General features: G+C 42.0%; 1 protein-coding gene across 2 annotated transcripts; it reads right to left on the minus strand.

The window, feature by feature from the left end:
- Positions 1 to 23083, minus strand: POMT2 (protein O-mannosyltransferase 2). Of its 2 annotated transcripts, none has more exons than XM_026048289.1 (21): positions 23016 to 23083; positions 22160 to 22244; positions 21165 to 21269; positions 19969 to 20077; positions 18972 to 19080; positions 17265 to 17424; positions 15284 to 15390; positions 14228 to 14310; positions 13649 to 13758; positions 12155 to 12221; positions 11370 to 11439; positions 10183 to 10261; positions 9392 to 9543; positions 7562 to 7653; positions 6393 to 6469; positions 5236 to 5307; positions 4885 to 4944; positions 4546 to 4651; positions 2540 to 2680; positions 1733 to 1847; positions 1 to 1176 (listed from the first exon to the last, which is right to left on the minus strand). In XM_026048289.1, exons 2-21 carry the CDS (start codon positions 22217 to 22219, stop codon positions 1071 to 1073), a joined length of 1980 nt encoding a protein of 659 aa, XP_025904074.1. In that variant the 5' UTR covers positions 22220 to 22244; positions 23016 to 23083; the 3' UTR covers positions 1 to 1070. The 2 variants fall into 2 exon arrangements, with proteins under 2 accessions (XP_025904074.1, XP_025904075.1); XM_026048290.1 differs by having other exon boundaries at positions 11370 to 11442; positions 23016 to 23077.
- Positions 23084 to 23153: the final 70 nt, after the last annotated feature.

Below are 23153 nucleotides of genomic sequence, written 5' to 3' on the forward strand. Positions count from 1 at the left end.
CCATCTATGGGAGGGAACTTGCTCAGTATGGCAATACGGTGTGCAAATGCCTTGGGCACTGACAGTTTTGCAGATGCCACATTCATTAAGATGACACCTTCATCCTAAAAATACAGGTCCTGGCATTGGAACAGCTTTATTCCAAAGGAGAATGACAGCTGCCAGTTCAATTTACAGCCTAGCATTCTGACTCCTAGCATATCCCTAACGGGGCCAGTCTTCACAGAACACTGGGGCAGGAAATAAACTACCTGCTGCTCCATTATAATTTCTTTTGTAGCTTCTTTGCAGGTCTGGATGGAATTGCCAAGTGCTGAGCTGGAACAGTGTGAGAAGAGGCCTGCTGGCTAACCATTATAAATGGTTAAAGGTGGCCAGCAAGCAAGGCAATATACATGGATAAACAAACAATCCTTACCTGCAGAGCCTGACAGACAGGCAAGGCACAGTGGCTTAGGGAGATTTCAAGTGGACACCCTTTCAGTTCAGTCAAATTCTAGAAGTACATCACAAAAAATGCAGGCAGCCAGGGAAGAGCGGCACAGAGATCCCCAGGTACTTACATAAAGATTAAGAAAAACCCCAAAACACTATAATAAGAACTGTTAAACGTGATAAAAATTCTCATGTCTCAGACACTATCTGGCTCCCAAGTTGCAATAGCACTTGGATTGCAAGAAAGAAGACACATGCACACACACTCACACACATCCATGCATGTGGACACATCCCATGACTTGCACTGGTCTCACTCCTGAAACACCACTGCTGTTTGACTGTAAAGGGCTCCAATATATTGCTCATAAAAATTGACAGTTAAGTAGTTGGTTGCCCAGAAACATAACCTAAAATTTCATAACTTGAGTCTTCCTCAGAGAGCCTTCTCACGATCACCCTCTTCCTCTTCCAAAGCAGGCAATGCAAACAAATGCCAAAGCACCAGGGCCACTACAGCCAGAGGTCTCCAGAGAAGGCATTTTATAGCCACATGTCTTCCAAGCTGTGGAATCAGCCTGACATGCAGCAGATCTCACATTTCTGTCTCTGCTTCCAAGCTCCCTTTGCTGGCTCTAGAACTCCCAGGACTCCATCCACCGGAGCCCTGCCATGGGGCTGTTTGGGTCTGAGGCCATGGGTCCTATCATACCATAGGACAGAGGATGGAAGAGGTAGAAGCTGTGGAAAGAACCCAAATACCCATCAGGGACTAATTAACTGCAGAGTGTTCTGTGTCAAGAACATTGCAGAAGATTAATCCATACAGGTGAATTAAGGCAACTTTGTTTTTAGGCTGCTATAAGCTCCACTGAGGAGCTGAACATGGTATTTAGCTTTATCAAAGTTGGTATTATCTCTCAGCAGCAATTGTGGAGAAGAGTCAGCAGGGAAAGCCTGCAAGGGTTCATCTTTATTTGAGGGATATGACACCATGTAGTATGGGGACTAGAATCAGAAATTACTGTGGTTTCAGAGGACAATATAACATTCACACTGAATAGTGGGGTAAAAGGATGAGATTCCCTGTAATAGATTTTTTGAAAATCCATTACAGAGACATAAATGCTGAATTTAACGAAACATGGGCTTTTAGGGTGCCTGCAGACTTGATGTCTAAAAGGATCAGTAGAGAAAAGAGGCAGAAACAAGGGGCAAGGATCATTAACTGGCCCTAAGAGTTCCACTGAGAGAGTGGCTCTTAAACATGGAGGAAAGCGGAGATTTCAGCACCTACCTGTACATGATGAGTAGAACCAGTACCAGGATTCCTCCTCCATAAACATTTCCAGCTGTAGTGCTGGATGACAGGAACCTAGCACAGAACTTCAGCAGTGTGTCCCAGGTGATTCCTAGGAAAAGAAGGAAGCAGAACAAGGCCACAACATGCAGCCATTGACTGAGCTGAAAAGGCTCTGTTGAGACCTGAAAACCATCTCTACTTTTGAACTAATTTACCTTGTATACCTTCAGAACTACACAGAATATACACACACACACATACATATATATATATATATATATATATATATATATATTCAGCAGAGAGTTGCTTTTTTCCCCCCCCCATCACCTTCTCAACAGAAAGAATGGGAAAGAAATGGGCACCCCAGCATGCTAACTAGGTTGGTACAAAATAACAGGAAAAACTACCAAGACTGAAGTATGAACAAGCAAGACAAAGGTAAGAGGAAGCAAATTAAGAAGGGAAATAACTTGTGTAAAATTATATATATAGTGAAAGAGCAGAGAAAAGGAATCAAATATTTAAATTCAAATGTCCTAACCACTAGGATATACAACTCTTTGGGATGGTAAGGAAACAACAACAACAAAAATAGACAATTTGGCACCCCAGGTTGATTTGTGAAAGCATTTAATTAGCACATGTTTTCAAGCACTATGCTCAAGCAAGGAGAAAACCTACCCCTACCACAAAAAGAAAACTAAACCAAAAAAAAAAAAAAAAAAAATTCAGTCTGAAAGTGTTCCATGTAACAGCATGTCACCTGCATCCTTGCCTCCTCCCAGCTCCAGTACTTACCTGTTAACATGCTGGAAAAAAGCATGGCAGGAAAGTAGTGGTGAAAGTAGAGAACTCGGCTCATCATAAAGAAAGGGAGATAATGAAGGAGCCAGCCTAGCATAATCTGCCCTCCACCATGCAGCAAGACTTGGGACAGTTCTGGAACAAGAACAAACATACTTCAGCAAAGAAAACCTCAACCCCAGTTTCTCTTTGCAAGCCTTAGCACAGTGAGTAGTGCAAGAATGACAGCAAAATCAACCAGAAGGATAACTGCAAGAAGCAGTCTACTGTCTGAAACTGTTCCAAGCCTCTACAATATTCCAGTTGTATTCTTTATGCATGTATGTCCATAAAGAACAGTTGTATTCTTTATGCACGTTGTATTTTTTATGCATATATAAATAGTGCTCAGGGGAAGCACCATTACCAGCAAAGATACACAGAGACATAAGTCTTGAGGGATCAGCAGGGGCGGACCATACTGAATGTTAAGACCAAGCTTGCAGTTTCTCAGGATGTACATTAGACTAAGTAGATTATTCCAGTTTCTGATGTTTTTTGTTTGCTCTGCAATGAAATTAAGAGCCATCCAGATGGCCACTTTGTCACCCTTCTCTGGAAAGGAATGTTGTCTACTCTGGTACCTGTCTTCAACATAGCCAGTAACTAACTGCATTAGTGAATAGTTTCACTTCACATTTTAGAATTCATTTCCCAAAACAAAGCAACCATTGATGTAAACTAAAATGATAAAGTATGATTTACTCGGGTTTGTGAAAAGCCCTACGAACCAAGCACTGACAACAATAAAAGATTACTGCATCCCTTCTATCTGCCATTTCATCAGCTCTGCCTAAGAATCAGGAAACATTACCCATGGCAAAACAGCATCTATAACGTGAAAATACAGTGCACAAGCAGACTGCGAGAGCAGGGCACTGATCCAATTGGTCCTTCCCCCTTACAGCCAACACAGGTAGCTCCTTGCAATATTTTTGTTAGGGATCTATCCTGTTTTAGAGATCTATCGTTTTAGAACTACTTGAGATATGAACCTCCCACGCTTTCACTTGAGGAGTTAACCTAACTCAGTGGTTTTCTACCCTAGGTACATAGGACCCTTCCTTCCACACACCTCTAAAGCGTCTGCAAAAGGCATCTACAAAATGGAAACTATTACCAGTAGCCTATGTGGGGTCAGTATCACCATTAGAAAAAAAATTAGAAGTCTACAAATCAGAAAAAGTTAAAAGCCTCAGAACTAGCAGATTTCTGTACCAGGAAGGTTTCCTCGACATACACTCTATCTCCTACTAATATACCCCTATCAAGCACATTCTTTCCAACAGGTACAAATCTGGTCATCAGAGAACTGCATAATTAACACAACTGACAGCAATTATGGCCAGCATTTTGGGTCTGAGCAGTTCATGAACAATTCCCATGCTAGACTGTATGATCAACAGCAGAGCAGAGCTGGCATATGAGCTACTACTGATAAACTTTGTCTCCTGGAAGAGGCAAATCAGCAAGACTCATTTTGGATCGCCTTAGGCTGCCAGCCTCAGCAGTCCAGCTCAGTGCTCTCCAGCAAAGGAGTGGTTAAGACTTTACCAGCCCTATCTCCCACCTGCAAGTCACTCCGAGAGCTCTTCTGCTTTTTATGTATGTGTCTCAGGGCTGTTACTTGCTTGAGGATTTTTGATGAAGCCCTAAGGCTTAAGAAGTTTGATCTCTGCTATTCAAGAAGCCAGATTCGTTAATCAGAGTAATTCTTTCTAGTACAAAACCCCTCATTTACAGTCATATCATTTTATAGCACTCTTTCATAACACTAATTAACTTGGCTTTTTGTACCTAGCACTGTCCTGTAATGCATTTTTTCAATGCCCAGAGGGTTGAGTACAGCATTCAGAGACATGTATAATACAGGATTTCTAAGAAAAGCTTTCCTGTATTAAGAAACCAGAACGCTATAACAGGTGATTTTACAGTACAAGAGACAGGAAAACTGGCCTCACCTTTAAGTTCAGGTGTTAGCTGGACACCTCTTTTCAGAGCCACTGTGGTAGAAATCGCCATCAGAAGATACAAGCCAATAGTGACTAGATTCAGCCACCAAATGACCTAAATAGGATAGGGGAAAAAAAAAAAAAAAAAGAAAGAAAGAAAGAAAGAGAATGGGGACATCAGACATAGCTGGATGTTGGGGTGAGCATGTGAGAGGGAAAGAGAAGCTACATGCATGCATAAAAGCACAATAAGAAAAGTAGTCCAAAAGGAAGAAGAGGATGAGAATCGCTGTCACTACGTAAAATTTGCTGAAGACACTGGCTTGGAATCCCCCCTCTCCATCTTACCGGGTTTCCCAGCAAATAAACCCGATAATCTGTCTCATTGACACCAGAAAAGCGCAGGCCCTGCGGAGAGAGACCAAAATCAGTAAAGTTAGTATCAATCCAGTTAATACCATCTTTAAGAGTGGCAAAGGTGTCACTGAAGAGGTTGCAGCAGAGAGGTGGTAGAGTCACCATGCTTGCAAGTATCCAAATGCCATTTGGACACAGCTCCGGGCAATCTGCTCTAGGTGACCCTGCCTGAGCTGGGAGTTTGCTCTAGATGATCTCTAGAGATCCCTTCTGACCTCAACCATTCTGTGATTCTATGAAAAGCACCTAAAAACAGAAAGGGGTGTGAACTGATCAACCTACCTGGTAGTTGATGGGCCAGTGCCAGGGTTTGGATGTGACTTCATTGTCCTTTGGTTTGAGGCCACTGTTTCCCTACAGATAAAACAAAACAAATCTGAAATAAGTGCTCAGTGATGCTGAGAAGGTCTGCCCAGATATGTCTGGGTACACAAACATACATGACTACTCTTCCTGAGTAAAAGCTGTTTTCTGGCTATGTGAACAGATCAACTTCTGGAGACTGACAAACCGTGGTCAGGGAATATTTGAGATTACCGTGTAAGTGAAAATGTTACTTGGCTATCATTAGAGGCATTATTCTCTCATTTCTCTTCTCTGAGTTTTCTGTCACTGAGGACACGTAGCTTAAACAAGATCTTTGTTTATTAAGATAGTGACTACTTCAACAGGTTTCCCTCCACTCAAACAGAAGCTTCAGAAAGATTATTTCCATAGAAACTCATGTAGGTATTTCCTTACCTGAAACAACCTTATCACTGGTTGCCATGGAAATTACTAGCCTTAATCATGATTTGCTTGACTACGTTCTGTCTTTAGAGAATTTGAGAACTGCTTTACAAAAGTAGTAAAATCTTAAATCTTCTGCAAACACTCTTAGCCGAAGGAGGAGTTGGAAGCAGAATGGAAGCAGAAGATTGCTCACAGAGAACAATCATGGAATGGACTATAAAGACAGTCCACCTTGAAAATATGAAATCCAGTTCTTTTTCAATTATCCTCAGGGATAAACAGAGAAGAGGAAAGCAGAGAACACAATATCTCAATTAAAAACAAACAAACAAACAGAACTTTCCCTTTTTCAACCCAAACATTCATTGTTCTCTTCAGAGTGCGTTTACCTGATTTTGTGACTCTGATCACAGTTAACATCTTTCTGCCTCACTCATTTCACTTTAACAAGCAATGAAAAGATTTAATAACTGGGCTGCAGCCAGATCATATTAACAGTAGAGCCATGGATCAAGGCCAGGGCTTCCAAAATTAGAGGTACAAGTGTAGGACCATTTCTTTCTCTAAGTAAAAGTCTAAGTAGGTGGCTGTGGCTTTTAAGCTTTGCCCCACCTTGCAGCCATCATCCAGAAATCTCAGAAATTACATTTCTTTTTAATGAAAGAGAGGATGAAGAAAGTTATAATCAAGAATTAAGACTGTCCTACCCGGATCATAACCATGTGGGATTCAAGCAGAATTTCTACAAAAGATGGCTTCAAAACATCCAGGCTGATATTGGGCACTTTAGAAAGAGAGGGAAAAAAAAAAAAAAAGAAAGAAAAAAGGTAGATTAGCAATCTGAATGTTTTACTTTTATTTGATTTTTGCACAACAAACTCTGTCCTCCTATATCAAATCTGTACCAAGGCTGCTTCTAGCACCTCTTTTAATTCCCTATGCAATTGATTCATATTCTAAACACAGAAACTCAGTCAAAAAAGGATGCCCCAAGGAATTTCACAACTGATCCACTCCTAGATATCCTACTGAGCAAGAGAAAAAAAGTCCTGAAAGAAGCAGATCTGTTTCAAGCTGAAATTAAGCCCAGGAGTTCATAAGGTGCCGTTTATCCACAGATGAGCCATAAGTCTGAACATACAAAATAAAAGACAACAAAAGAGGAGATTCCACCAAGTGAACAGCCCAGGATTCCTTTACTAGGATTCCTTTATTTTGGTTTGCACACAGTGGCTCTGAAAGGCTGAAAGAAAAACAGTAGATGTTTTGTTTTGTTTTTAAGTCCAAGTCATCTGCAATTCATGAGATGAAAATCATATCAAATATTCAGGCCAAATGAGGCTCTTACACTTATCAATTCCCGGATGAGCCTGGTAGGCCCATCTGTCATAACCAGCACTCTTCATTCTTCCCTGACTCTCGTCATACTTTCACTATCCATTACTCAATATTACTGCAAAGTTAGTATTTAACATGCTTCTCCAGACAAGAAGGAAAAGAAAAAAAAATGCAGCAAAGTGGATACTAACTTTTAAATAAAAAAATCATTAAAATACATACAACATACTCATACCAATCACAATAATCCCTGCAATTACAACAATGATGTTAAACTAATAGCCTGTGACTACAAAACTATCCCTTTCTTTATTCACGAGTATCTCAAAATACCTATTATACTTCCATTCCACTTGAGGCCCTATCACCAGGTTACAGTAAACACACTGAAGCAGAATACGACCATGCATCTCTGAACAACTGTCTCAAGCACAGCAAGTTTGAATGGGGAAGGCATGTACAAACACTAAATCCCTGTCTGATCATCTCTTCCCTAGGAGAAAGCCAAGATGCACCCTGAAGGGAAACAGACACTCACGCTTCGGGTTGATATGATCCTCCACGTTCCAGAGGGAATTGGGAGTCTCCTTCAGATACGGCGTGCAGGTAACCTCCACTTGTTCCCAGCCCCTGAGGGACAGCAGGGCAGTAAGTCACCAACTCACAAACAGTCACACAGTATTTCCAATTCATGTCTGATTTTTTATTCTCATGTTTAGTTTTCACATCAATTTTTTTCTTCTACATTAACATCTGCCACACCTCTCAGTCTCAGCTATCTTCTTCTCATATACTCAGACGTCCTGCTCTAGCACCATGTAGAAACTGGAACAGACTTGCAGAGCAGCCAAAATCAAAATCTTACCAAACATACAAAACAACACACCCATATTTGGATCCCTAAAGCCAAATATATACACATAAGTGCACACATAAGTGGCCTGGGTTTCCAAGAAGCCATACATCGACAATCAACATCTACTACAAGCCAACAAGAACTGTTATTAACTGTTTCTCTCCAGAAAAAAGTCATCATCATCATTTTACGTCAATCCACGCCTGTAGCAACTCAACTACAGAAACACAGGAAGGACTTTTATAGGATCCTGCATCAACTGCTCACATAGCTTGTTACCCTATTTCTATCAGTGGACACATTTTGAGAAGTGCAGCAGATACTGCAGTAATGTGAAAGAACAGTCAGGAATTTTCTGCTGGTCACCCCTTAGCAGGTGATGTGCAGTTCTCTGAAGGACAAGGATTACTCCTTCTAAATGAGTTTTAAAAATATGTATAAATCCAAACTAATCTAACTATTGTTATTCCTAGTTACCAGTATTTAATCTGAGCTCTTAATGTCATGAACATTGAGTAGCAATGACACACATGTACAGGGTAAGTTTGAGTCAGGGGAAAAAACAGTCTTTTCTTGAGCACCATCATCAGAGGCAGTGGTTTGGTGGGTTTTTTACCCATAAATGATGAGTTACTGGAAGAATATCCAACACACACCTACATTCTCACCACGCAATCACCAGCAGAGATACCTGCCTGCACCCAATACAACTTACCTTAAATGGGATTTCTTAAAAGCCCTTTTAACCATCGCACAGTGGAGGGAAACCTATGCTAGCAGGAGCAGAAGCAGCTTTGGAAGCAGCAGCAACATGACTATGCAATACGCTGCTTCAGGATCCACGATAGCTAACTACACAATACAGTGCTCCAGACACAGCAGCTTGTTTGGCAGTAGTCTGAATATCCACACATGTACCTTATTTTATGATGAGTTTACACTCATACAACCTGAGGGGATGTTAAAACCCTTCCCTGCTAATATCAGCTTATTACAGCTGCCCTTACACCTCAGACGCTGCATACAGAAAGCGCCCAAGATGTTCAAACTACGAAAGAAAACAGCATCAATAAAAATGTTTGGTGGATTATGGAATATAATAACATATATTGCCTCAGTTTTTAGCAAGTTTTTGCAAGTCCCTTAGGATATAATGGGCCTCAAGAGCTACTGCTTCACGTCTATGATCCTCTTCCTGGACTTACAATGACGCCATTCTGGGAACTCCTGGTAAGGGATATTATTTTCCAAAACTGCTGCCCCTCAGTCACTTTCACTGTAACAGACTGCATAACTCTCTCCCTGAACTTCCTAACCTCTAGTCGTATGTTCAGAGCCTAATGGATCTTTAAAAGAATCATAAAATATAAAGAAATGGAGGGAAAAAATGCATTTTGCCTCGCTTAAATTTAAAAATACCATTGAACAAAGGGACATAAAATAATGACATAAAAGGAGGAACATCAGCTGTCAGCTCAAAGCCTTTGGTGGGAAGGATTACAGGCTACTTACCATTTTGGCAGTGTCTTTCCAGAGGAGCCCAATATACACCCTGTGGCCATGTGGGTTAGCCGGATCCGACTCCGGAGGACTTTTATGAGCTTCCCAGTCTTTCTGCCCATCACTTCAATCCTCCAGAAATCATTGGTATCTCCTGTTCCATTCTATCATCCAAAGACAGCACAAGCAGGGGAAAAAAAAAAAAAAAGAAAATAACAAAGACAAATAACAAAATACGGGAAAGAGGCATAACAAACAGGAACTTCTGAAAGTCTGAAAAGATGATTTGAGATATCAGCAGCTACCCACAAATACATTTAGATCTTGCCAACCTCAATTTTTTTTTGTTTTAAATTCGTATTTGACTCTGGTTCAGAACTACATTTTAAATGGCGGGTGGTTTGGCTGCCTCTCAGCAGCTACTTGCCTCTGCCTCAGAGCAGATCTTATTTTCCTGATTCCAAATTCTTGTCATCATTTTGTCAATAAAAGCCATTTGTCTATGTGACAAGGACAGACACAGAAAATAATACTCGTCAGAGCAACTTCAAGGTTGCCCCGCTAGGCATTTAAGGAGCTAAGGAGCTGAATGCTGCCAAAGCTCGACTGGGAACAAAAGCTTCATTCTTTTCCTGACTGTCCTCATACCAAATAGACCTTAAACACAAAATGCACTGTCTTACACTAAAGCAGATTTCCATCCAGTTCAGCAGCCCTATAGCTATCACCCTAGCTAAAAAAACGAAAGTAGGAGTAAGTCTTCCCCCAAAAGTAGGGTTTGTTTTACCTTGCCATTCACTTACTATTCCATAGCCAGTGACCTGAAAATGTTTCCTTGTCAGAGGAGCCTCATGCTGGTGACTGTGGAGATTTCTAGAAGTTCTGGAATGAAATTAAAAGTCAAACCTGGCTTTGTTTTTGTGTCTTAGTCAGTTTATCATAAGAACTTTGGCTTGAGCCAAAGAGCCACCAGCCCGCTGACCAGTGAATCCTGGGCTAGGGCAGGATGCAGCCTCAGTGGCGATGGGGTCATACAGTGAAACAGCTGCTTCCCACCACACGACTCTGAACTTCTAGCAGTGCTGGCAGAAAGCAACAGCAAATCCAATCCTCAAGCTATAATCTACCACTTTCAGGTGGAAGAGACTTTGCTTGTTTGCCACAGTTAGGAAAAAGAAAGCATTTAGCTGAAAGTGCACTGAGAATTATTATTTATGAACAGTTAAAATGGGACAACAACCTTGGTATTGCAGGATGCAAAACAAGTTCCTGACCTGTCTTGCCTATTAGTTTTGCTTTTGAAGGAGAAGACTGCACCATTCAGTCAACACAAACTTTCTCAGGAGTGGGTGAGTGGTCTCCGTCAGCACCAGGTATCCTTCCCTGGCTCATGGTGGGATCACTCAGCTCCTGCCCTAGCTGGGACTGCTGACTTGGAAAACCAGAAAGTTCTGGCCATCATTCTGCCAAGAGCTGATCAGCTCTTAACAAAAGCACTCAGATGGGGAGCCTCTCCCACCAACAGCTGCAGCTGCATCCAGCCCTGCCTTATCTGCACAGAACCCTCAGCGCACGCCTCAAGCTGTTTCTAGGCAGAGGCTGAGAGCCACCTGCCGGAGCTTTTCCCAGCGCTGCAGGGTCCTCTCCCACTCCAGAAGGCCACCTCTCTTCAGCACAGGAGTAAAGCAAGAAGAATACTGCAAACCCACGACTTGATCCTTTAAAAGTGGTTTTGGAACTCAGGATTTGCAAATATGCAATATTGAGTGTGTTATGACATGATTTCCAGATGTGCATGTACAGAATGTAGATAGTTACTTGCAAGAATGTGGTCCTTAATATTACACAGCTACTCAAAACTTTCACAGGTTGCTGGATAGACTCAGTAAGTAGGTGCTTTTAATAAAGCTGTGTGGCTCTGTTAAGGGCTCCCCATTCCACAGACACCCATCAAAACTCAATCTCTTCAAATCCCAGAATTCATTCTTACTCTTTATGTTCCAGGCGGATAATATCTCCATGCTGCACGAACTCCACAGGGCTGGAGGGATCTAGCAGATCTGCTGCAAAAAGGCAAACCAATTGTATCAATATGGTGACAAGCAAATCAGTGTCTCAAGAAAAGTTTCTTGGGAGCACTCATGCCTCAGGCAGACAGGAACACAAGGCAGACTCACTGGTGTAGACTCCAAACCTGGTGTAAACCATTGCTTCAGCTTAAAGATCAGCCTTGAGGGCCATTCTGTGCAACTGTGCAAGGTCATGGCCTCAAGCAGACGCACTGCTCTTAAACAAAGAAGATGTGGCCAACCTAACTGAACAGCACCAACTAGAATACACACTTTATTTCATGGACTATATCATGACACTTGCAATAGGGAATATAATAGTACTATTTCTGAGTTACTTCCTCCTCACATATACTGGGACCAACTTCTCCATAAGCCCGCAGTCACAGTAACAAATTTCATAAAATATTAACTGAGCTCAAACTGATTTTCTGTTTTATTTACAGCCCTGACAAGCTGAAAGTTGCCAGTAAAACCTTCAGAGGTAGACAAGCTGAGAAATGCTTGTCTACTTCAGTTATACAAACTGAAAAAAAAAACCCCAAAAACGTAGTTGTCACGAAAAGCATTTATCAAGATGGAACCACATTTTCCTTGTTCTTCCCCTCATATCAATGAAAAATATTTTACAATGGTAGCACTCAGAAGATTTAAGTAAAAAAAATGAAGCAGTAGTTATGGAAATCACTCTGCTAGTGTTTGTTACCTGTATTTGAATCATGTTTCTTTATAATCCACAGGTTATTCAAATCTTTATGCAAGTAGGCAGTGACCTGAAAACACAGTACAAACCATTTAATCGAAGAGAAAAAAAGCTGGGCACAGTAATCATGCATTCACCAGCAATTCCAAGTCCCAAGTAAATGCACGACTAACACAGAACACCTGGGATGATTTTTTTAGTAAGTTCTAAGCTCCCTTCCCCTCTCCAAACTCCCCAAACTCTCCCAGCCCTCAATCCTCATCCATCTTCCAGAACACAGTGTAGGGTTAAGGGTGGGACAGGTCTCCAGCCTCTTCCACTTTTCCATTCAGGGAAACTCCCATTAGCAGCTCCCTGAGCCCCCTTCTCTGCTTTCCATATCATAAACCACGTTCTGCACTTGAATTCTGCCTATACTTGAGTCAGCTCCTATAGGACATCTCCACCTACAATAATAAACATTTACGTCACCTGAGAGCACTAGATTTTCTGGTTGGAAAGAACAGCAAGAAAAGATCGTTGAAGTAAAGATATAATTTTTGAGAAATTAAGAAAAGTCTTCCCCATAACATAGACCAAGTGGAATTTTAAAAATATGTTTTGCTCTTGAAACTTTCTTTCTAATTGCTCAGGAAACTTTTAGATATTAATATGCAAACTACAAAGTATATCTTGGGAATATTATAGAGTCTGCAAATCCTTGATGGCTTGATGATGACAGACAAAAATAGGAAATTCACTTTATTTTTGTACTACTTAATTAGTGGTAATTGCATGGTTCCTAATTTTTACTTTGATCTACAGGTTAATTGTTTATCAGAAACCCATAAAAAGTTCAGGTAAGCACCCTTCATAACTGCTAGATTATGAACATAGAGAAATCTAATTTAATGAACACAGCCTTGCAAATACTCATGTGACAAATGAAGAAAACAAGGAAAAGGGAAAGTAATTAATGTAGGGTCACAGAGGCCAGTGCCAGAATGAAAACAACACTTGGCACTTCTATTGCTTTAACACACAGCAATGACCTCTACAAGATAAAGTAGTAATTTGTTTTATACGTAAGTTTTGCAGCCTTCCCTGAGGTAACATTCCTTCATTTCCTGTGCAACATGCCCTAAGTATCCCTGCTTGTGCATGGAGTGTGGAATAGATAACCTCCAAAACTCTCTTCCAGCTTCAATGATTCTGTGATTCAGGAACATTATTTTTAAATCCTCTTGGCCTCCATGTATAAAGGGTCACCTCACTACTGTAATGAAGCTTCGCTATTGTAAGTCACTTTTCTGGTGCAAGAAGGGCAGGATCTCTTCAAGCAACCTACCTGCTAAGGTTCCAAACCAAAGGTACAGACATGATGCTGAAAGGATCACAGATGCTGACACAGCTCCTGTCCCGACAGCATCTACTGCTCAGCACAAGGGGATGAGGAAGCTCCACAGGACAGGGGATGATGCCTGTGAGCAGTCAGGAGAGCTGCAGCAGGGCACTAACCTGTTGCTGACGGGCTCCGACGCCCTCGGGGTAGAGGTGCCAGTGGGAGTGAAGGTAGCCCCCTGCCATGCGCAGGTTCTTCATTGTGACCACAGAGCCGTAGGCCAAGTCTAAGTAGGAAGGAAGAAGTCAAGGCATAAGCTAAGACTCCTGTAAGTATCTCTCCAGCCAACCTGCAGGGCTCTGATTCTGCATATATGGTCCTGCTGTGTTTTTACACAAGCTCATCTCCTGTTTCACATGTCATTTCAAAGTTCACCTTCCATCACCAACCAAAATTCAGAAAAACAGATATATAAAATTTAGTTGAAAAATCTAAAATTCTCCCAGATATTTTTAACATAAACAGAACTTGTAGTTCTGAAGCAGGAAAATGCTCTGAACGATGAAAAAGTATCACAAAACAGTTATGCCCAGTGTATTAAACACATTAGGTGTTATTTTCAGCCTTTTTCTGTAGATAGATAAAATTGTAGAGGAACAGCATGGATCTGACTGTGAGCACACAGACATAATCTGCACTCTTTTGCACAGTTACACTGGCAAAACTCATAGCAGTTTATTCCCTCGGACACTCACGCTCTGGAACAGAGACATTATGAAGATTGTTCCCAATCAACTGCGACTGAAAGGCAGAACTGAAGAAACCATCGCCAGGGCCGCTACAAAAACAAAGAGCAAAGAAAAGTCAGAGGTCTGGTAAAAATGGCAAAACAAGTATGCAAAGCTCTAACACGCATCACCAAATCGTTTCTAGAGGAGGAAAAAGTTAAGACCAGACATGGTCTTAAGAGAGGAATGACTGCAGTTCCTTTAGGAACACCTGTCCTGCTGTGAATTGCAGCAGGTGTATAAGCTCTTGCAAGCAACTGTCCAGAGGTGCAAGGATTTGAGGTCACAAAAATGGAAGTCTGCTGACAGTGCACAAAATACAAACTATCTTTGAAAGTGCTGCTTTTATATCAAATAAATCTGACTTATTACCAGGTCAGACAGAGCAAAGTCTCACTCTGTGGCCCTCATGTCCTGCTTCTGGCAGGACACTAATACCAAGCATGCCAGACTTAGACTTAACAATATGAAAAATAAGAGATTTAATTAAGTTTTGTATATATTCACTTCATTTCCTAAAGCTGGGATACAGATCATTACTTAACCTTAATCATTAGTCATTTCACTGTCTGTTGTGCTCGTTCCAGATAGACATCATCCACTGGTTGCAGGCATTCAAAGCAGGGCCCAGCCTTTGCTAATTCTCATTGACTATTAGAAATAACTATTTCTAATGAGCCAAAACATTTTTCAATAACGTAATGCTTCAAATAAAATGCAATGGAGGGGGGGGAGTGGACATTTTCAAGTCCAGGAAAGAGAGGAGAAAAAAGGGAGACAGACATTTTGGTCAGGATACTTGCTTGGCATGTCAGAAAGTCTCAAGCTCAAAGCCTGTTTCACTGCCAGCTTGGCCAGAGCCTTCCTCTGAGAACAGTGCAGTAGTCTGGGAAGGGAACTAACCCAAGACACAGCTTGTGGCTGTGCTTCTGACGCTGAAAATGGAGAAACCCTTAATCAGTGGCCTTTCATACTAAGCAAAGCCAGGTGATTCTTCGTCTAGAGAAAACGCTTGAGAAATACCTTTTATTTAAAACTGCAAAGTGAACAGCAAACATGGCCGTGTAGAGGGCAAGTGGGAGCACGATGAGGCAGAGCACTCGAGCCAGTAAATGCTTCCCAAACATGACCTGTAACAAACACAACCTACATGAAACAGTGCAGCTGCAGAAACAACTCCACACCTTACTTAACCAAACCCTGAGTAGCACTGCTATAGTAGGAGTCTGTGACCTATAACAAGCACAGCAAGCTGAAGAATCATCTCAAAAAATCTTAGAGTTAAAAACCAAGACAGGTCTTGTTCGACCTCCAAAGGCTGCAGATGGTGTTCCTTGAAGTTTCAAGGACATGAGAAGATCCCCAAAAAGGGGCAATAGAAGTGTTTGCCTTTCCAAAATATCATACATCTCTAACTATGGCAAAAAGAACTTAGCTATCCTACTGATCACGCATGGAGAATCCTACTGATTGTCCCCTGAAAAGGGGGCACGTACACTTTATCTTGCTTAAGAAGAGAAGAGGTTTTGCGACCAAAGTTACACAGCACAGGAGCTGATCTCCAGCCCCTTGCTCAAAATGCCCATAGTATCCTTCCATCTTCATAGGAAAGATTTTTTAAAGCTACAGATTAAAACACAAAACTCAAAAGAAAGTCCACACGAAGGATAACATCAAGCAAGAGAGAACAGTGAATCCGCATCAGCTGGGAATTCCAGAAATCAAATTAGTTCCAAAAACACTGCATGTAAAACTGATCATGACTAGTTTCAAAAACAAAACAAACAACAACAAAAACCTAATACAGAGCAGTTACTTGGAGCGTGGGGGTAGGGATTCTTTCCTCCCACAGCTCCTCCTCAAGTACTGGGGTTGCCGGGTACTTAGTTATTCAGCAAGCATCTCCCTTCTGGAGTAAATTTCTTTTCATATTCTGACACTCAGGGCTTCCTGCCGCCGCTGCCAGCAGCACAAATGAAATCACTGTGCAGCCGTCTGCTGGCGGAAAGCTGAGACGTGATGGATTTGCTCCACTCCAAATGCAATTAACTGCCTCTGCTCAAAAGGTGTTTCTCTGCATCTCTGCAGCCCAGATTGACTCACATTAATCAGAGAAAACAAACCACACAGCAGAAACAGAAAAAATTCCCCTAAAAATCCCACCATTCTCAAGACAAAAGCAGTACAAAAACGTGAGAGGAATAGAATTTTTAAGCTTCAGAGAGGCTGAGACAAAAGAACGGAATGCCTTTTAAAAGATGTGCTTGAAGAAGTTTTCTTTCTTCCCCGGTTGCAAGGCAGCAAATGGCATATCAAGGTATTTTACCTACCAGCAGATTTCAAAGTCAAATATAAGATGCAATATATTAGAAGACAGCACACAAATACATCAGTAAATTACTTGGAATTTTTAAGAACTAAATGTGTGCAAAATCAAGCAGGCTCTGGCTGCCTGCACCCTACGTACAGCCTATGAAGATGACAAGTTACAGCGTCTCTATGACTACATGGGCGAGTGTCACACGGGCTAGACCATGGTCCTGCTGCTAGGGCAGGGCCTCAGCTCACTCCTCTGCTGCAGAGGAGGTGCTGCCAGCCGTGGCTGTCTGCCCGCTAGCAGGTACTGCCCAAAGGTCATACAGTGGCATTTGGGACAACATTTGACTTTGGGCCATCATCTGGCCACCACAAACATCTGTGAACGAAACCACTGAAATAAAATTCAGCCAACTGGAAAGGCAAGAGTCTCTCTTGGGAAACAACAACAATCATTTTGTTTTCATGTCAGCTTTTTTTTTTTTTTTTAAAAAGAAAATATATGGCAAGAGGTTTTTCATTAAAACCTTCATCTTTAATCATCATCCGACTGAGATGCCCATGTCTGCTGTCGACAGGATATCACAGTTTATTTTCATGGTTGTCAAAAGCTAGGAAAATTACAAGGGCAAAAGAAAGGAAAACAAAACAAAGAAGCATTTCAGAAAGAAAAGCCTTAAGCACTCACCAGTGATAGGCTGAGGTTCCCCAGCAAGTCCCAAAGATCACAGATTGTGTTCAGGCCAACCAGCAAGACTACAAAAAGGCCAACAAACTTCACCCCCATGGCTCCAGCAAGGTTCACCCCAGTCAGACTCAGCCAGAACCACCAGGAGATGGAAAATGGCCTGCAGGACAAACAGAGCAGGTCAGTAAATAAGTGATGGTTACACGCATAGACAACACAATTGGGAAAATAGAGAAAAAAAATCAGCCACTTCCTAAATTACTTTCAGTCTTCTCAGGAATTCATGAGAATAAAAAGACAAGTTTTTCATTCATTTCAGAAGCACTAGTGTGAAAAAAATCCCATATATCAAAAGCCTGAAAGAAAAACTGGACGTTTTGCTATACACACAAGAAACAAAACAAAAAATCCACAACACCAACCCCCCAAGTTAACTTCAGTTAGAAATCAGAGAGCTAAGGCCATGGAAGAGGACAGAAAAAACACAGCAGCCACTTTCTTTCTAAAGGAGAAAGCCTTAGTGGAGAAATCTACCCAAAACAAAGGCCAAAAACTACAAACTAAATTAAAATCTAACCGCAGAGAAGGGAAGATGTCTGCAGAATTTAAAACCTCTCCCTGCTGACTTCTGATGCCAAGGCCCTTACATTTTAACTAGACAAAATTCCCATGACTACCTGCTAAGCAGCATGATAGATAGAGTTGGCTTTTAATTTACGCAAAAACAAACTAATAAGAGATCAGTCCGTTTCCCAAGACGTTAGAAATAAGAGCAGGTCATGGTACACAGAGCTCCATTATGAACGAATCAAACGCTGCCCTGTACCTTGGTGTTTGCCCTAGCTGGGGTCTGTGTTGCAGACAAGGGTGGCTCTAGATGCCATTACATAACGGCGTGGGCAGAATTCTCGTCGTGCCTGCTGCAGTCTTGCTAAGATTTCTGGGATCAGTTCCTGAGCATCTCATAAAGCATAGCTGGCATACAGTACAGCTTTCTAGGTTTTCTTGTTTTCAAATCCTGATTACATTTTGGGGAAGAATACTCTGTAGAGGCTATCCAGAGAAACCTTTTGACATGTCCAAATACCTATAGTCACCATTTCCCTCTGGATATTTCTATAATCAATATCTCAACCAACTCAACTGTTTCATTCAGCATCATCCTATTCTAGTCTATCCTATCCTATTTTTCTTAGATTTCTGTAACCAAATTCTTTAACATTCACAGGATTACAGTCACAAATAAGTTGTATTTCCCTGGCATGGAGATGAAGCAACTGGGTCAAGATGATGTATTAATATTTTTGTCCTTAAGGATCAATGCCTTGGCTAGACATCTTCCATTGCCACTCTCCTGATATGTGCACTAGTTTGATTTCTTCTCATGAAGTTTTAGAATTTTAACCTTCATTTCCAGATTTGTAGTTCCATCAATACTATTTCTGCTGAAGTTTCCTTTCACATTCAAATAATCTATTTACGTCTTGACTTGGGTTATCCAGTCATGATACTTCCTACCTTATTTCACAAATTCTTATACCAAAAATACCTCACCTCTACCATGAGCCATTTTCACCTCCACATTTCCTGAAACAATCTAATCTTAGCTGTTTCCCACACTATCAAGGGTGAAGCAAAATCTGTTATTTTATCTCTGTGAAGGTTGAATGTCTATAGTTTAAGAAAAAAATGTCATCTTGATCTTACCTATCTGCACAGGTATTACATTTCACCATTCCCAGAACAGCTCCCATGAGGAAGAACATCAGAATGGGATCAAGCAGAATATACTGAGACAAAGTAATACAGCCTGTATCTGCAAACAAATGCATGACACAGTCAGGAAGGCTTGCAGTTACCAAGCAAATCTAACATTGAGAGAAGGCAGTTACTCAGTGTGTACAAGAAAAAAGGAACAAGGACAATTTTAGAAATGGAAACAGGTCAGAACATTTCAACTTCTACCTGAGTAACAAATTAAAACAAAGAAATTAAAAAAAAAAAACCACCACAGATAGTATAGCAAGAGCTGAGAAGCACCACTTGGGATGTTCTGCTATCATATTCACATAAAGAGTGTTAGAGTCATCACGGATCTACCAACTAAAGCATCAGTATGGTGCCCGAGCAAGCCATAGGAGGGGAAGGGGGAAAAAAAAAGTCATCTTTCGGATGTTATCTATACAATACAAATACGATTTCACTCTTTTAAAATCTAAGTGAATCTGTGCTTCCTGGCTAAACCACGATTTCAATAATTCCACTTGTAATGCTAATTTCTTCACTGTTGGCTCAGCAACTTTGTTCATTTCTTGAGCTAAACTCTTCCATAGCACTGCAGTAGGAAATGATATACCCTACGGGATACTTAACTTTGCCCACCAGTGAAATACTGACATCTTCTATGTGAGTTATTCCTAACCATGTATCTTGTAAAGAATTCTTAAAATTAAAGTGAGTGCATTGCTCTAGTTATGCACATAACAGAAGCACTTATAAACAAACAAACAAACAAAAAATGCCTGCAAAACCTTTAAGGGATTAGCCAGTTAACAAAGCTCCTATATAGCAGACTTACTTGGCTTTTGGGAATCTTTCCTATCAGCCACCATATCCTCTGGCTAGGTAATGACATGAGACTCCAAAAAAAGGAAATTTTCTGAACAATTAACCTGTTCTGTTTTGCAGTAGCAGGAACACCTACCAAAAATAAGGATGAAAGCTGTGAGTAAGGCTGCAGGCAGTGACTTGGACAGTTCCAGAACTGTGAGGTAGGCGAAGGGAACCAGGCAGGAGCCAAGGAATGCACAGAACTGAAGGAAAAGAAGATCACAGAAGATGTTATACCACTCCCCTGGGGGAACATGCAGGCATATCCCTTCCCGTTCTCCATCTGATACAACCACTAATAGGCACCTTTGTAGGTGACTAAAGCGGCTCACTCCAAACATCAGACAAAAGTCAAATGAGCAAAGATCTTGTTAGAGAATGCCAGCTGCTTACTCTGCTCCCAAGAGACTTGGGTAACAACAGTTAGTCAGTCTCTTTCAGGACTGCATGAGATACTATGAGAAGATCTGTCATATAGATGCAATATGTATCTATCATACTCAACATAACTAGATATTAGACTAGCGAATCTGAGTGAAAAAAAAAAAAAAAAAAGTACATTTGCCTTACACACCTTCAGCCAAACAATATGACTTCTGCTAGGCAAATGAGAGCAAGGGTAGTTGAGAGAGAGAAGAATGGAAACCAAAGTAGCACAGCAATGAATTCTGCAACTTCAAGGTCTGGTTCTAGCATTTCTACTGCCTTTGGCTCAGGGTAATCTAGAACCGCAAATTGGCAGAAATCACAAAGAAAACTAAGAAAACGTAGCTTCCTCCTTTATTCTAGGCACTAGACACTGGCTAGTGTTTCATCCTTTACCTTGCTTTATCTGCAGTTTAGGCAGACCAAGAGTGTGATACCAGCACCACCTGGGTTCCAGGTGGGATATCACTCTCAACAACAACAGTTTTTCCCCATCAGCTCCTTCTGCCTTACTGCCACTGGGGGTGGCACCATGGGCAGTGCTGGATGGTTCTGGCTTTAATTCCTTGTCCCTCAGTCACTAGGGACTCCAGCACAGCCCAAGCTCACAGAGAACCTTCTGCAGGACAGGCAGGATATAAGGCACCCTGAGAACTGCAGCCCTGCTAGTGAGCGGCAATAACTGGCCTCAGTTATCACTTCATATTGTCACCTGGCTTCTCACATATGGCTTATTCACTAATCCTTTATTAAAGAGCCTAAAGACACAACACAAAGCTAAACAGACCTCTGATCAGACCCAGTAAAGCTGTTCTTACAACATAGCAGTCTATAGTGTAAAGCCAAGGAGAGCTAGCAAGTTACCCCTCTCATTCCCACGTAGTTGTGATGTTCATATCTGTCCCCTGGCTTTTGGAAAGGAAATGTTCCATCATATCCACTAAGGTAGCCAGCAAGTCCAATGAGCATCTGAAGAGGAAAGGTGGAAAAACTGGTCAGGAAAATCATTTTGGGGAAAGGAAAGCCCAAATGAAGAGCAGGGAAGATTTTCATAGCTGCCAAGTTTGAACCAGAGGATAACTATTTATTAATTCAGACACATTGTCCAAACAAAAGGAAAGAGTTTATGTACAAAATTCATATAGATGTATATATACATATTGTTCTTGGTGTAAAAGTGAAGTCAGAGCAAGTCAAAGACACTGCAGCTTCTGATTATATTAAAAAACAAACAAACAAAAACCACTGCAGACTCAAGAGAAGTAACTGGGTGCAGGATTTAGGAGACAGAACATCATCCCTACAGATTATTTTCATAGCTCCCTATTCTGATAGTGTAAAGAGTCTCAACTTGAAAGGAAGAAAATCTTCCAAAGCCAGAAGGAATGCATTCCAAGTAGCACTCCAAAAAACTTACTTCCTTTTTTTTTTTTTTTTTTTTTCTCCCCAGTCATAGAGTAGTATGTCAGAGCTTTCAAAGGCCCTTGTGGTAAGGATCTTACCTATGCACAAGCCATCAGGAAATGTCTGGTTCTTTAGATCTATAGCCTTCCATTAGAAATCTCTTCTAATCCACATAAGCCTCCTGTTCATTTTTGCTTTCCATCTGCTCAAACCTCACAGATTCCCAATGCACAATATTGTGCTCTTTTTTTCCCCCCCCCACATTCAAAGCATTTTCATAAAGAAGAGAAGATGCAAACATACGCTAAGGATGTAGGAGGCAAAGATCTGGATACCAGGCACACATAGATAAGGCTTTTGTGTTCACTGCATCCTTCAACCAGATGCAAGAGGAAGAGGACTTTTCTTGGCCTATTTATGTGGCTGCTAAAACACACAACAAAAGAGCGGTTTACCTTCCCCAAAGGAGGGTGGACATCAAAGAAGAAGGTCCGATTAATGTAGTAACTTCCCATCTTTCCAAAATGAGTTTCATCCCAACTGCAAAAACAAACAAATAAACAAACAAAAATCTGAACAAGTTACTCCAGTACTGGAAAAAAAAATGCAGCGAGGTAGCTTTCGCTGATGTTTTCCATCACACTGAGGGTTTCTGACATTTCTTCTTCATGAGAAAATGAATTCACTAAGAAAACAAAGACAAACAGTCCCGTAGACATTTTAGGCTCAGGCTCTTTTAAGAGCTTTATTATTAGCACTGCAAAGCTTCTGCTCTTTCAATACATGCTTGGTGTTGAAGGCCTTAAGGTTGCACTCAATGATCTCGCAGGTCTTTTCCAACCATAATGATCCATGATCCTATGATCTACTTTTCTGACTCCAGGTGGAGCTCAGAGATGTTAAAAACCTGCAATTCCCACGGGCCGGGGGGCCATCCTGGGCTCCAAAAACCCCGGGGGCTCCAACAACCTCCAGAGCAACATGCAGGGGATGGATCTGCAGGACCAGGGTGCCATCCAAGCACCCCTCACCCACCAGCATCCCACCAAAACCGTATCTCTTCGCGGTCATGGTGGAGATGTGTGAAAGCAGGGACGGCGGAAGGGGCGAGGAGCGGGAATTTTGGCCTATTCCTGTGCTGCGGGCAGGGCACGGGCTGGGCACTCGCTTCCCTACCGGGCAGGGGCTTCCCGCCCCGGCGGACAGGTCAACCCGGCCCGCGCCGCAAGCCCCGCCCCGCGCGCCGCCCGGGCCAATGGCGGCGCCGGCCCCGCGCCCCGCCCCCCGTTGCCATGGCGCCGCGGCCCGTACCAGACGTGCGGCGGCTCCGGCAGGCGGTGGAAGCGCGAGGCGAAGCTGAGCGCCGTGACGAGGCCCAGGGTGGCCAGGCCCGGCGGGGCCCGCGGCGGGGCCGCCGCGGAGCGGGACGCGGCAGCGGGAGGGCAGTTG

Source organism: Nothoprocta perdicaria, unplaced genomic scaffold (genome assembly GCF_003342845.1).
Source record: "Nothoprocta perdicaria isolate Ctin4 unplaced genomic scaffold, notPer1 scaffold_53, whole genome shotgun sequence".
Classification (NCBI taxonomy): Eukaryota; Metazoa; Chordata; class Aves; order Tinamiformes; family Tinamidae; genus Nothoprocta; species Nothoprocta perdicaria.

Bases quoted from the DNA above. Each gene is read 5' to 3' on its own strand.
- POMT2 (XM_026048290.1), bottom strand. From the start codon at position 22,219: ATGGGAAGTTACTACATTAATCGGACCTTCTTCTTTGATGTCCACCCT. The intron at 17,425-18,971 runs GTAAGATCAAGA...TTTGTCCTGCAG, and splicing joins TGTAATACCTGTGCAGATAG to GCCATTTTCCATCTCCTGGT. The intron at 2,681-4,545 runs GTGAGGCCAGTT...TTCTTGTTCCAG, and splicing joins GCTAACACCTGAACTTAAAG to AACTGTCCCAAGTCTTGCTG.